This window comes from Podarcis raffonei, chromosome 1 (assembly GCF_027172205.1).
Source record: "Podarcis raffonei isolate rPodRaf1 chromosome 1, rPodRaf1.pri, whole genome shotgun sequence".
Classification (NCBI taxonomy): Eukaryota; Metazoa; Chordata; class Lepidosauria; order Squamata; family Lacertidae; genus Podarcis; species Podarcis raffonei.
The window spans coordinates 8027550-8041667 of record NC_070602.1 but is presented as its reverse complement, the minus strand read 5'-3'; the positions used below and the strand labels follow the sequence as shown (position 1 = coordinate 8041667).

Here is a 14118-nt window from a genome sequence, read left to right as displayed (position 1 = left end):
TCTGCCAATCTGATGAGCATTCCCATTGCTGGATGTAAAAATAGATCAAGCTTGCTCCCTGTACATTTCTAAAATATTGTGGTCTGATCTTCCTACCAGCCTCTCAGACCTGGAGGCTTTCAGCAGCACAGCAGGTACAGAGGGGGTGACCTCACAGAGGACCAGGTAAGCCAGTCCACAAAAGAGAGTAATATACCCATGACCTCATAGAGTCCACGGGGTGTGTGTGTTAACTGCTCCTAACAAATAGCTACCCAGTGAAAGGGAAGCACTGAGACTCTCCCATCAGATATTGGAAGGTGAAGTGGATCATTTAAGAAGAATTGTACTTGAAAGACCCTGTCAGGGTGAGTGAGGAGCCAAGCAAAGACCTCTCCCCTCCTTTCAATTCCCTCCTCCAAATGACCCCTGGGCTGGATATGGATGTGGGAAAACACACTAGCTCCACCATGACAAAACCTCCTGGTTTTCTCCCTCCATGTTTCCCAATGAACTGTATTTCTTAAAAAAACCCAAACCAAACCCAGAAAGAGAAAATGCATTTTGACATGCAGTGTCCTAACACCTTGAACGACTTTCCCAAGAAGTCATTGAAGCAGTGTTGTTTTTTCTTTTTTTTCTTTTTTTTAAATAAATGTTTATTAAAGTTTTACAAATCAAAAAGTTCATCATTTCACATAGATCATTCCATTAGATAAGGCCCACAGAAAAAACAAAAAACAAAAATATATAACAAAAAAGAAAAAGAGAAAAAAGAAAAATCCACTTTTTAAAATTACAAAATTCCATGTCCCTCTGTCCTGACCTCCTCATATCTCTCTTTTTTGTGTTCCTCTTTATTCCAATCAGATTCAGCAAGTTCAAACCCTTATTCAAACCATACTTAAAATTATATTTTTCTAATTATTATGTCCCAAATTTTCCTTATCTTAGCCCATTCCTCATCTTATATACTATGACATAATTTTATTCTGTTCATAGCCCCCTTCTCCTTTTTAAAATTCTTCTTTTCATTCACATTTAACCAAATCCTTCCCACATCATGTTAACACTCAGACATTTTGCAATGTTTTTGTAAATAGTCCTTAAACTTTTTCCAGTCCTGTTCCATCAGATCTTCTCCCTGGTCACGGATTCTGCCAGTCATTTCTGCCATCTCCATGTAGTCAATCACTTGCATCTAAGCAGTGTTGTTTTTTCAGTCAGTATAATCTTTTATTTTAGACACCTATACAACAGGAAGCACATTTTTCAAAATACTCCTTTATTCTAGTTTTTCTAGCAACATATTCACATATGGTTTTGTCATCTGAGACCTTCCTTGCAATCATTTTCTAGAGACAATTTTTTTTAACCATGTAGAAGGCAAAGTCATATTGTCCTTTTGTAAGGTTCCATTTCCTGGGTATACAATTCAAAAGGACATTTTGCACTGTAAATGTCAGATTATTCCGTACAGTTCTGTTGATAGTTTCTGTTACCATTTGCCTAAAATCTTTCAATATAGGACAATGAAAAACACATAGGTTTTGGGAAAACATTGTACTGATTGCACCTCCAACAGTTAGATACCTTAGCTAGCCCTTTTTTAAACAAACGTGATGGGGTCCAGTATATTCAAAATATTATTTTTTGTTGTATGAACCTCAATTTAAGGTCCAGAGAACCCCTGTTAAAGCACTTAAAAAGAGTTTCCCACTGTGAGCTCAAAACTGAGGTCTCTAATTCTTTATTCCATCCCTCCCTCAATACCTGTATATCAAATGGTTTGCTAGTAACAAAGATTTATTTATGTTGATGGCCCCTTTTTGTTGCATGAGAATTAATCAATCTGGAGATATTGCCATTGAGCATTTGAAGGTACGGTAATCTGTATCTGTCTCCTAAAACAGAATATATATATAATACATACTCTTCGTTTACCATCTTCTCTAACATTAATATACCCAAATTCATCCACCTCTTCCATACAACCATTTCTTAGTATGTGAATTGGAATTCCTCTTAAGATATAAACTAGTCTAGCTATTATGTTCATTTTAAGAGCACTGACTTTCACCCACAGAGTCAGGTTCAATGACTGCCATTTGTCAATATCCACTGATACCTCATGATATATTTTGTTGATACTAATTTAGATAAATCTCATGGTATTAATATCACACTGTTGACTCATGTTCAGCTTGTGGTCCACCAAGACCCCTGGATCCTTTTCACATGTACTGCTAGGAAACCATCTTCTATTTGTGCATCTGGTTCTTCCTGCCTAAGTGCAGAACTGTACATTTGAGCCTGTTAAAATTCATTTGGTTAGCTTGGGCCCAGCTATGGAGAGTGCCCAGCTATGGGGCTGTACGCTTGAGTCTGGGTCAAGACAAAAAGGACTTACCGTACTTACTAACCTATAGTCGCTCTTGTGTCTGCTTCTTCTGTGGCGCTCATTCTCACACAGAACAACATGCGTGTGAACAGGGTTCAGGGCATCCTACTGCTGGCTGGCTTCATGACTTACGTGGTGATGGGTTCCTTCGTCTTCGAGATTCTGGAGAATGATCACCACAAATTTGTAAAAGAGGAAATTTTTCGCCTGAAAGGGGAATTTTTTTCAACCTACCCCAAACTCAGCCCAGAAGACGTGGAGTATTTCATACAGGTAAGGCATTACTTCAGCAAGACTGAAAGGGATGACCGTGGCATGACACCAGAGGTTAGGAGGTCAGAAAGTATATATGGGGGGAATACAGTTTAGGAGGTGAGAATTGAGGTGGGGACAGAATCAGTGGCCAGCATAAAGCCATAAGGACTCACCCTTCTTTCTGCATGTGAAAATTTATCTCCATGGAGGATTAGGCAGATTGTTGGAGGATAAGACAAGGCATGGCTACTAGCCATTATGGCTCTGTTCTGCCAACACTGTTGAAGGCAGCATGGGCTTCTCCACACTGAGCTTTCTTCCACTCTTTCCAGGCCTGGCCATGATTTAAAGCTCTGTGTCTGAGCACCATTTTGTTACTCTGGGGCTTTCCTTGTGAAAACCAGCTTGTTAACAGCAATCCATTGTAAACCCAAATTGACGTTTACTCTGATTCAGCTATAAAGAGCAGGGTTTTGTTAGTATTTGTACTGTATTTGATGGGAAACATATTTTGCAAAGAATAATTTAACATACGTCATATAGCAACTGCAAAACAGGTGACTCTGTTCAAGGTCACAGGAAAGCTGAATCATTGTCTGGTTAACTGCCTTGAAAAGTGTGTTTCTGCCTTCGAACAGAGGGTGGGAGATGGCGTAGTCTCACCATTGTTTGGTTGACTGAGAATATGGGAGAGCCAATACTCCAAGCACACTCTGCCCAGAAGAATTTATGAAGACAGGCAAGCCAAGGAGTGATAATATATGCATTGCTACAAAAGTGTGTTTTTGGAGCAAGAAGACCAAACCCTCTCTTGGGGTCAAGGGAGAGAAACGCTTAGTATTGAACTTGAGATATAAACAACACAGCTTGTTATAGTGTTGCCATCAGTGCTATTTTTCTAGGAAAAGAGGTATCGGAAGTTCCCAGAACTCACCATGAACACCTCCCTCCTCCTATAATGGCAAAGGCGCCTACTTGAGAGGTGCCAGAACTGAGTTCCAGAGAGTTCCTGCTGAAAAAAGCCCTTGTTGCCATCCTGACAAGCCAAGACTCATCTTCAAGTCTTGTGTAAGGAGTTTACTTTATCACTAAGCTTTGAAGGTGAAACTGCTGCATCCCTCTCAACAACCCAAACACTCCCAACTGGGAAAGCTTGGTGCAAACCACAACAAGCACCCCTTGGAGTGTGGGCCTTTGCCTGGAAAGAGTGGAGGAAAAGTTGAGTGTGCATAAGCCCTATGCCTATCAGTTACTGGGGGTGACAAGTGAGGGGAGGGCTGTTGTGCTCAGGTCCTGTTTGTGGGCTTCCCATGAGCATTGGGCTGGCCACTGGGGGAAGAACGTGCTGGACTGATCCACAAGAACGTCCCTTGTGAATGCATAGCGATTTGGTTAGCAGTATCTGGTGATAATCAGAGGAGGGGCTATTCTTATTGTTGGAATATTCAAACTGAGCCTTGCCTTCAATTGCAGAAACTGATAACAGCTGTTCAGATGGGAATAGATCCAGTAGGAACCCAACCTCATGACAAACAAGGCAGCTGGAATTTCGCTAATTCTTTCTTCTTCGTGGGCACTATGTTATGCACAATAGGTACTGTCATTCGGTTCTGGCTTCTCCCTGAATACTCAGGGCATTCAACTGCTCTCACTCAGATAAATTGTGTAAAGCTGCAGGCTTTGCTTTTGCTCCTTCATCACCCTTCACATCTCATGTTTGCCTTGCCCTTTCTGGCCAAATAAATTGTTCGTTTATTGTATGCCCAACAAAACCATTCCCTGATTAGTTATTTATTCCCCACCCTTCTGGGGTCAACCTATTATTAAAACTACCCTGTGAAATGTAGTTGGGCTAGGAAACGAGTTCAAATCCCACCTGGTGCAACTGACCCAATGCCAGGTCTCCCAATGCAAATCCGTCTCTCTCAGCACAGCCCTATGCATTCAATGGGACTTGCTCCCCAATAAATTTGAATAGGATTGCAACTTATTTCCAGTAAGCTACAAAATACACTCAAGAAACCACACACCCTTTATGTCTAGATGAATGCCTTCAATGCAGAAAACCAGGCACTGAATGAGTGGGAGAACCTACCTTATTAACACTGTTTAATCCAGAGCTTAATCCAGAACTGTTTAATCCAGAGCTTTCAAAACTTTTCATGTTGGTGACACACTTTTTATACATGCTTCAAATTGTGACACAGTAATTCACTTTTGCTAGTGAACTGGTGGTTAAACTAACCCCTCTCTAGCATTCACGACACACCTGAACACTGCAGCCCACACACTAATGTGTCACGACACGCACTTTGGAAAGCTCTAGTGAAGCTTTCTGGTGTGAAGCACAAACAGTTGATTCAAGTGTGCTAGGGATAAACTAATCTGTACTTCGAGTTCAGGCCATAAAGCTGCAGCTTCTGAGACCCAAGAAAAGGGCTTACCTGTTTCTCAGCTTTTGAACTTGAGGTATCCCAGGAGGCTTCATTTCTTGACTCTGTCCACTCGAGAATCTGGATCAGTAGATACTATTAGTTTTCTAATTGGTTCTCTGATTATTCCTGGTGCTTGGCAAAATCTTCATAGGATCTCAGCTGAAAACAACTCAAGTCTGGTCCTTACAGATGCATGGAGCCTGTTGCTTATTTATTGAAACTTTTCAACATACAATGCAATAAAAAACAAACTAATATAAAGAAAAAGTAAAGAGGAAACAGAGAGAGAGAAATCATATTCTTAGAGCATTCTTAAAAGTCTTTAGGGACTTGGGAATTGCAACTGATTCTAGCCATGATGGTGACGAATGGAGGAACTCTGTTCTTTCCTCACTGCAGATGCCCTGAAGACTTACCTTCAGGGCTATTATGGGGTATCTGGGCACGATTGGGGTTCTTCTATCTAAGATACTCCTTCCTTGCCCTATTTCATCACCAAAGACATTTCATAATTTATCCCAAAAGAAATAAGTATTTTGTGATTCATTTTTTAATCCAGTAACTGTATCACAAATTTTGAAAAATTGAAAAATCTGAAGGTAATTGGCAAATCGACAGGTGCTGATGTCCTTTTCAACTCTTTCTTAATCTTTCAACAGGCTATGGATACCTCTGTCCCCGAACGAAAGAAGGTCAGATCTTTTGTGTTATTTTTGCTCTCTTTGGAATTCCCTTCTACCTCATCTGCTTGAACTATATTGGCTTTTTAGTCTCAGGGATCTTTGAATGGTGTGCAGAGCAAGTGTATGGGAAAAAAAACAAGGTAATTCAGTTACTTTATCTAGAGATGGTTTCTAATCTAGCAGTCACAAGACTGAGGCCGACATAGACTGCTGCTACACTCGGGTCCTATATGCAGGTTCCCTGTGGGCATCTGGTCAGCTTCAATGAGAACAAGATCCTCAACTCGATGGGTCCTTGCCTGATCCAACAGATCTCTTCTCTTATCTATTATATTTCACAGCAGGAGGTCTCATTAGCTAAAGTGGTACCTGAGGTTAAGAATGGTTTTGGGTTAAGAGCGGATCTCCGGAACGAATTAAGTTCGTAACCCAAGGTACCACTGTATAATTAGCTGCTTTTATATTAGGAGGAAGACAAGAATAAATTAGACATGTGCATGATGCCCTCTAAATAATTGAGGAAGACAAATTTGAGCTCTGCCTTCAAACAGAAATGAGAGAAACTCATGGGTTCGTGGGTGTGAGGGTATATGCAACAACATACAACTGAACAAAAATTGAATCGTCACCATTTTTTTCAAGGTTTAGGAAATCAAGTTTGCCAAGTTAACACAGGATTACGACAGACCAAGGCTTTTAGATACTTGCCTCTTTCTAAAACGAAGGTTTCTGTTTTGTTTACAGCTTGTGGTTTGTCTGGAGGAGGCACAAACAATGAGCCTGTGTTTGGACAACATGCTAAGCCAAACCATGCCTTAGTTTGTGGCCAAACCAGCCACCATCTCCTCTCCTGGAGCGTGTCTTGGAGAAATTTAAAAGGAGCTTCCTAGATTGGAGGTTACCCACACAGCAACCCAAAAGAAAAGAATGCAGGCTCCAAGTGAGAAGATGTGAACCAAGCAATTACATGTGAACAGAGAACTGGGTATTGTGCTCCAAATGAAGTCGAAATCCCTATGCATGGCTGAAGGTCAAGAGAACTGAGCTCTGCTGCATCAAAGCTGCCCTTTTCTTTTCTTTTTTTGCTTTATCTTTCAGAAATCAGCAAGATACATTTTCATCTTCGTGGTTCTGGGACTTCTAATGTTTCTTATTTTGCCATCATTCTTCTTTCAATGGATGGAGGGCTGGGCTTATTATGAAGCTGTCTATTATACATTTATTACACTCAGCACCATTGGTTTTGGAGACTATCTAATAGGTAAGGCTTTCAAAATACTTTCATATTGTGAGCTTAACTGGTTTTAGAGATAAAGCTAGGTCATCTGTGGCCTCAAGGCATTAGTGGGAACCAATCTGTTCTACTGAAAAATATGAAAGCTCAGTTCAGTGACAAGTTGGGTGCCACCAGGTTCTGTTCTGGGCCTGTTGTTGTTCAACGTCTTTATAAATGCTTGGTTGAATGAATTGAGAGGATGCTTCTCAAATGTACAGCTGACACTGGACTTCCGGGTTAGCGCCATCGACTAATGGCGGATTCCCTCCGAGCTCCGGAGGGAATCGGCTCCGCAGGATTCGGGTCTTGCCGCTGCGGCAACGCGGGGACCCTCAGAAATCACAGGCGCTGAAGCCTGTGAACCTGGTGACTCAGCGGGCACCATTTGCGCCCCCCCAACCCACGAAGGAGCCTTTTTAAAGGCTTTGGAAAGGGGGACGGGGCAAGCGGTGCGGTGCTGAGAGTCGACTGCTTCTCCTGCAGAGTGAAGCTGCATGCCATGGTCGGAGAGCGCTGACTTCTTCTTGTGAACAATTGGACTCTAAAAGCAACAACTCGTGAGTAGTATGGAAATTGGATTTGCAAAGAAAATTTTTTTTTGAATTAGGCACAATCGGGGAAGGCGCAAACAGGAAGTCCGTCTCCCCGTCTTGTAAATAATTTAAAGCAAGGACTAGTTAACTAAGGTCGAGAGAACTTCTTTATTGGGTAAAAGACATTAATTTCACGATTTGGCAGTATAAGTAATTTTACTGGAGGATAAGAGCTAATTTTGAGAGCTGAAGTGCCACCCCCCCGGACCCGGGAGTGATCCGCGAGAGAGCCTGTTGAGGAGATATAGAAGAGTTTGACAGCTGTCAAATTAGCTGTCAAGAAGGAAAAAGAGAACTTTGTTTCTGCTGTCTCTGCTGGATATATTTGTTACAATTTGGTTATATTTTGTTGAAAACAAGGAAGAACTGATACAAACTAACTTGATTTTTGGATTTGAACTGGAAGGAAGATTAAGTAACCAAAATCCCTCTAGAGGGGGTTTTGGGACATTACAAGAATGGCTGAAGGAGGAAAAATTCAAGCTAAATTGGACAGAGTTTTTCTTCTCTTGGGAAAGTTACAAGGCCAGATTGATGTTTTGGCTACCAATGTTGCAACTCTGGACTTAACAGTAAACAAATTCATTGAATTTGATAACGATTTGACTCAGGAAGTTCATGCAGCTGGACAAGAAGAGAAACTTGAGAGATTTGAGAGTGTGGAGAAAGAGATATATGTTGTTTCTGAGGAAAAGGAAGGAGATGTAATGTTGCAGATGACAAAGGAGAGCCAGAGGCCTGACATGATGTTTACAAAGGAAAATAAGTACTGGATGATGAAAATCTGGTCTGGATTGGAGATTGAAGAATGGAGAGATCTCCTTATGTGGAGATCTGAAGACCTATGGATTACAAATTTGATTAAGGTGGAAGTTGGAGCTTTCGGGACATTTGGACTTAAAAGGAGTAAGAAACAAGATTCGGGCTCCACTTTTAAGTATGGAGGTCTGGCTGGAAGAAACATGGACCCTATTGGGAGAGAGCTTCTCCGAGATCTGGTGTTTAATACTAAGGACTACCAAAAAAACCGGCAGAGAGGAATTGAGAGAGAACTAAGAGCCTCGGACGTGAGGTCTCCAGGCTGATAGTAGACTAAGACTGATGGACATTTGTTGGGGGAAAGTGGGGGGTGGGGTTTGGTAATCCAAAGGGTGCACAATTATAATCTGTTTTTTTATTTTGTTTCGTTATTAGTATGAAAATTGGGGAATTCGTGGAAGGGAATTTGGGTCGACTTTAGAAAAAGGTTTTAAGAATGAGCACTGATGTACAAATATTGATGTTTATAAGTTAAAATTGGTTTTTCTAAAATGAATTAAATATAAAAAGGTCAAAAATTGGGGATAAGAACTTGTTGAATTAACAATTTGAATTGGAATATAAGAAGGGGAGGTGTGGGGAAGTCAGGGAAATATGTTATTGAAAATACGGATTGTAAACTTTATGTGTTTTTAACTTTTTTGTTTTTTGTTTTTTGATTTTTTAATGTATTAAGGTGGAAAATCTCAATAAATATCTTTTTTTTAAAAAATGTACAGCTGACACTGAACTCGGAGGGGTAGCTAATGCCACAGAAGACAGAATCAATTCAAAATGACCTTAACAGATTGGAGAACTGGGCACAAGCTAACAAATGCATTTCAATAGGGACAAATGTAAGGTTCTGCGCTTAGTCAAGGAGAACCAGCAGCACAAATACAGGATGGGGGACACCTGGTTTACTAGCAGTACATGTGAAAAGGATCTAGGGGTCTTGGTGGACCACAAGCTTAAAATGAGTCAAGCGTGTGATGCAGTAGCAAAAGAAAAAAGCTAACAGTATTCTAGGCTGCATCAACAGAAGTATAGTGTCCAGATCAAGAGAGGTAATAGTACTACTCTATCCTGCCTTGGTCAAACCACACCTAGAATACTGTGTCTAGTTCTGGGCACCACAGTTTAAGAAAGCTGTTGACAAGTTGGAACATGTGCAGAGAAGGTCAGCCAAGATGATCAAGGGCCTTTCAGACAGAAAGAGCGGTTCGGCTGTGCAATAGACTCCCTTGAGAGATGGTGGACTCTCTTTCCCTGGGGGATTTGAAGCAGAGGTTGGATGGCCATCTGTCATGGATGCTTTAGCTGAGATTCCTGCATTGCAGAAGGTTGGGCTGGATGCATCAAACTTGAAAGAAAAGAAAATGCCCAGTATGTTTTCCTGGACAGTGATTTTGCACCTTTCTCTTCGTTGGAACTGCAACTCCACCCCCATTGTTCAGCCCAGACACTGAGGTCCATCTCTGGCGGGTCCCTCACTGCAATAAGTGAGGTTACAAGGAACAAGGAAGATGTCAAGAAGATAAAGAACTACACAACCTTTAGAAGACATCTGAAGGCAGCCCTGTATAGGGAAGTTTGTAATGTTGTATGTTTTATAATGTTTTGATATATGCTCCCAGAGTGGCTGGGGAAACCCAGTCAGATGGGTGGGGTACAAATAAAAATATTATTATTGTTATTACTATTATTAAGCAGGAAGTTACAGGATGTGCACTGATTGGAAATTTGGTAGTGCAACCACACCAAAGCCTTTACAGGCTCAAACATCTTCATGAGGCCAAACCGCCACGAATAGGCAATTATAAAGACATTGGCAGTTTCCTGTGTTCATCTTCTCACACTTCAGTGGTAGAAATGTCTTTTAAATGCATGCTGTGAATGTGAGCTAACGAAGTTTAGATAAACTGAATTGGTGAGTCCTCAAATCACCTCCTCACACATTATTGTTGCTTTTCTCTGTGTTTTCAGGGAGGAAGCATGACAGGACATATATTCCGGGCTACCGGACGATCGCATCCTTTTGGATCGTCATGGGTCTGGCCTGGATAACTGTGTTGTTTGAACTGGTATCATCATTACTGGCACCTGTGGATCCAAAAGCAAGATCACAAAAAGACAGTAGCGGGCAAAAATAACACTGCCCCAAAGGCGTCAGTTTGCTACATTTCCACTGGAGGAGAATTTATCTGGTGGAGACGGACATAAAAATCAGCTCTACTCAAGAACCTCCCCTGAGCTTTTTATAATTATATGGCATTGTGACATCCAAGTGATTCCTTAAAAACTGGCTAGCTGGTCTATAAGTTAAAGTAATTCCTAATAAACTGTGAAATAGCTGGGTTTTCTGCATCGGATTATAATGCCTCTTCATTACAAAATATATATTGTGCTTTGATAATTTTTTTAGCAACAAGGAGAGGGAGGGTGGGTCTTACCTGGATTCTCAAAACTGGAATGTGTACAGAGGAGAAGAACCAAGATGATCAAGGGTCTGGAAACCAAGCCTTATGAGGAGTGGTTGAAGGAGCTGGGTATTTTTATTCTGGAAAAGAGGGAACTGGGAGAGATATGAGAGCTGTCTTCAAATATCTCAAGGGCTGTCACATGGAAGAGGGAGCATGCTTGCTTTCTCCTGCCTTGGAGGGGAGGACTCAAACCAATGAAAGGAGATGAAACACACCATAAGGAAGATAATCGTATTTTTCTCGCTAAGGTCTCTATCACCAAAATAAATAATAATGGTGACGGGGGGCACCCTTGCCATGTCCCTTTCGTTATTTTACATTTTTCCGTAATCCCATTATTCACAATCAGCATAGCTTGTTGGTCTGAGTAAATTGCCTCCATGCCTCTATCAAAAGCCTCCCTGATGTTCATCATTTCTATCCTCTTCTTCATAAAAGTCAATGAAATATTATCAAAGGCCTTTTTTGCATCTATGAACATTAAAGCTGCTTGTTTCTCATTCCCGACCTCTAGATAGTCTATGATATCAATGATATTTCTTATATTATCCTTCATCTGGTGGCCTGGCAAGAAACCTGCTTGATCTTGATGAATTAAGTCCACTAAAACCCTCTTCATTTGGTTAACACGTTGGCAGATAATTTATAATTATTATTTAAAAAAGAAATTGGCCTATCATTTTTAACTAAAAGTGAACCAGCAATCTTCTGCAGAATCAATGTGATAAAGGCCTCTTTTCAGAACTTTTCAGAATGAATACCAGTGACTGGGTGTTTCCCCAGTCACTGGTATCTCATTCATTAACTATTTAAGTGGTTGTACCAGTAGGTCCTGCAATTTTTTAGTAGTACTTTGCTGACAGTCCATCTAGCCCTGGCGTTTTACCTATTTTAGCTTCTGTAATTGCCTCTTGTACCTCCTGTGTCGATAATGGTGCATTTAGAAAATCTATTTTTTCTTTTGGAATTTTTTTGTTTTAAATATTCTTCAATTTTCTCTTTATTTTCAGAACTCGCTCAGTACAGATTTGTATAATATCTTACAAATTGCCTTTCAGATTATCTTTTACTTTCCCCACTACATTTAATTTATTAATTAAATTTATGCTGTTTTCTCCTTAACTGCCATGCCAGTAATTTACCTAGCTTATTAGCATATTCAAAAAAATTCTGTTTCATCCTTTTTATTTTCTATTCTATTCCTTGAATTATTATAACTGAATATTGTGTTTGTAACATCTTTACTCTTTGTTTGTTTGTTTGTTTGTTTTATTGAATTTTGATGTTACAGAAAGAAAAAAAAGAAAATGAAAGAAAATGAAATACATAGATAGACAAAAATAAATGAGTCTTTACACGAACAAAAGCCATTCCCACCCCTGTGACTACCTATCACCACACCCCACCACTTCCCTCCATCACACCTCGACTACCACATATTTCGAGTTGGTATAAAACATTGCAATCTTTTAAGTTTTATATTTTGATCTCTGCAAGGTGTTGCCATAATAAAGCGTGACAGAGGCTCATTGCAAAGCAGAACAGAACGAAGTGCTAAGACTAGTGTCTGTCATATTTCTGTACAGAACACTTTTCTGCAAAAAGTCTTCAAGGTTAAATGCTACAACCTGCTGTTGAGTTCAGGCATTGCACATTCTCTGCCCCATCTCCCTATGTATATGTATATTTTAAAGGAGCTTTTAGTTCACCAAAGTAGCTAACTTTCTCCACAGTGTTTGTCATACAATTCTGAACACAATTTCAGGCGATCTTCAACTACAACTGCCATCATCGTTGACCTTTGGCTGGTTATTTGATTATTTATGTAAACCTCCAAAATGAATTTTGTATAGTTACGTTTTTACCTCTAGCTTGAGTACTTTTTATTTTATTTTAATTTATTGCTATGGCTAGTGGTTGACGCAAATAAAGATTCTTCTGATCTGGGGCAGATGAGAGCCAGAGCCCAAGGAAGTCTGGAGAGCCAAGTCTTCGTTCTAGGTATTTAGTGGGAGTCACTTCTGAGTAAGCGGCGCAGCCTTAAGGCTGCCAAGCAATCCAATGCACATTTACTTTGGGCGAAAACAAAGAGTGCTTCCTTCTGAGTAAATATTAATAGGATTGTACTATGAAATTCTGTTTTTCAGATCTGCTTGCTGGGCTTCTGGAAGGTGTACACCAAAACTATAGCTCTGCCAGAGGCAGACTACAGTTCCCAGGACCCCTTGAGGGAAGCAGTGTGCTTTAAATGTATGACATGGATGCAGCCTCACAACCAGGGACCCAACAGCTGTAGTGGGGAACCCTGAGATCAATCGGACCACCACACACCTTGCTTCATGCTGTTAAGGTGCTGCAAGATTCCTTGTTATCTTCCCTGGAAACAGAATGGGGAAGCAAGCCATCTTGGGGTGTCGATGTTCTTAAGAGTACAGCACAGCACTATTTTCATTAGTGGGGCTGGACAGCTGAAAATAATATGCCAATATATTTCACATATATTGGACCATAAAGAAAGCTGATCGCCGAAGAATTGATGCTTTTGAATTATGGTGCTGGAGGAGACTCTTGAGAGTCCCATGGACTGCAAGAAGATCAAACCTATCCATTCTGAAGGAAATCAGCCCTGGGTGCTCACTGGGAAAACAGATCGTGAAGCTGAGGCTCCAATACTTTGGCCACCTCATGAGAAGAGAAGACTCCTTGGAAAAGACCCTGATGTTGGGAAAGATTGGGGGCACAAAGAGAAGGGGACGACAGAGGACAAGATGGTTGGACAGTGTTCTCGAAGCTACGAACATGAGTCTGACCAAACTGTGGGAGGCAGTGGAAGACAGAAGTGCCTGGCATGCTCTGGTCCATGGGGTCACGAAGAGTCGGATACGACTAAACGACTAAACAACAAACAACATATTTCACATGTGGCAACCTTTGGGTTTCAGATAGTTACATGGGTAGACAAGTCTAAAAAAGCCCAGGACACAAATTTTCACAGCCTTCTAGTGGCTAGGGTGGCTCATTTGCCAGGAGCAATGTATTTAGCATCAACTCTGGAGGTATATATTCAATTCTGACCAAACAAAGCCTCCTGATGTATATTATGCTCTAGGAGCAAATCTAAAACCAAAGGGGCACATTTGTTGCCAGATGTGATTTCCCCCCCAGCTCTCCTACTACACTACATTTTTGGGGACTTCTTGCTGTTTTTGCAAGGG

At 40.8% G+C, this 14118-nt stretch overlaps 1 protein-coding gene across 1 annotated transcript; it reads left to right on the top strand.

Annotated features, from left to right (window-relative positions):
• Positions 1 to 214: 214 nt before the first annotated feature.
• LOC128419382 (potassium channel subfamily K member 16-like) lies at positions 215 to 10785 on the top strand. The gene is made up of 6 exons (XM_053400046.1): positions 215 to 347; positions 2453 to 2653; positions 4109 to 4229; positions 5730 to 5893; positions 6852 to 7014; positions 10407 to 10785. Exons 2-6 carry the CDS (start codon positions 2459 to 2461, stop codon positions 10571 to 10573), a joined length of 810 nt encoding a protein of 269 aa, XP_053256021.1. The 5' UTR covers positions 215 to 347; positions 2453 to 2458; the 3' UTR covers positions 10574 to 10785.
• Positions 10786 to 14118: the final 3333 nt, after the last annotated feature.

Coding starts and splice junctions, on each gene's coding strand:
- LOC128419382 (XM_053400046.1), top strand. CDS start 2,459: ATGCGTGTGAACAGGGTTCAGGGCATCCTACTGCTGGCTGGCTTCATG. Junction 4,230..5,729: donor CACTATGTTATGCACAATAG/GTACTGTCATTC, acceptor ATCTTTCAACAG/GCTATGGATACCTCTGTCCC. Junction 7,015..10,406: donor TTTTGGAGACTATCTAATAG/GTAAGGCTTTCA, acceptor CTGTGTTTTCAG/GGAGGAAGCATGACAGGACA.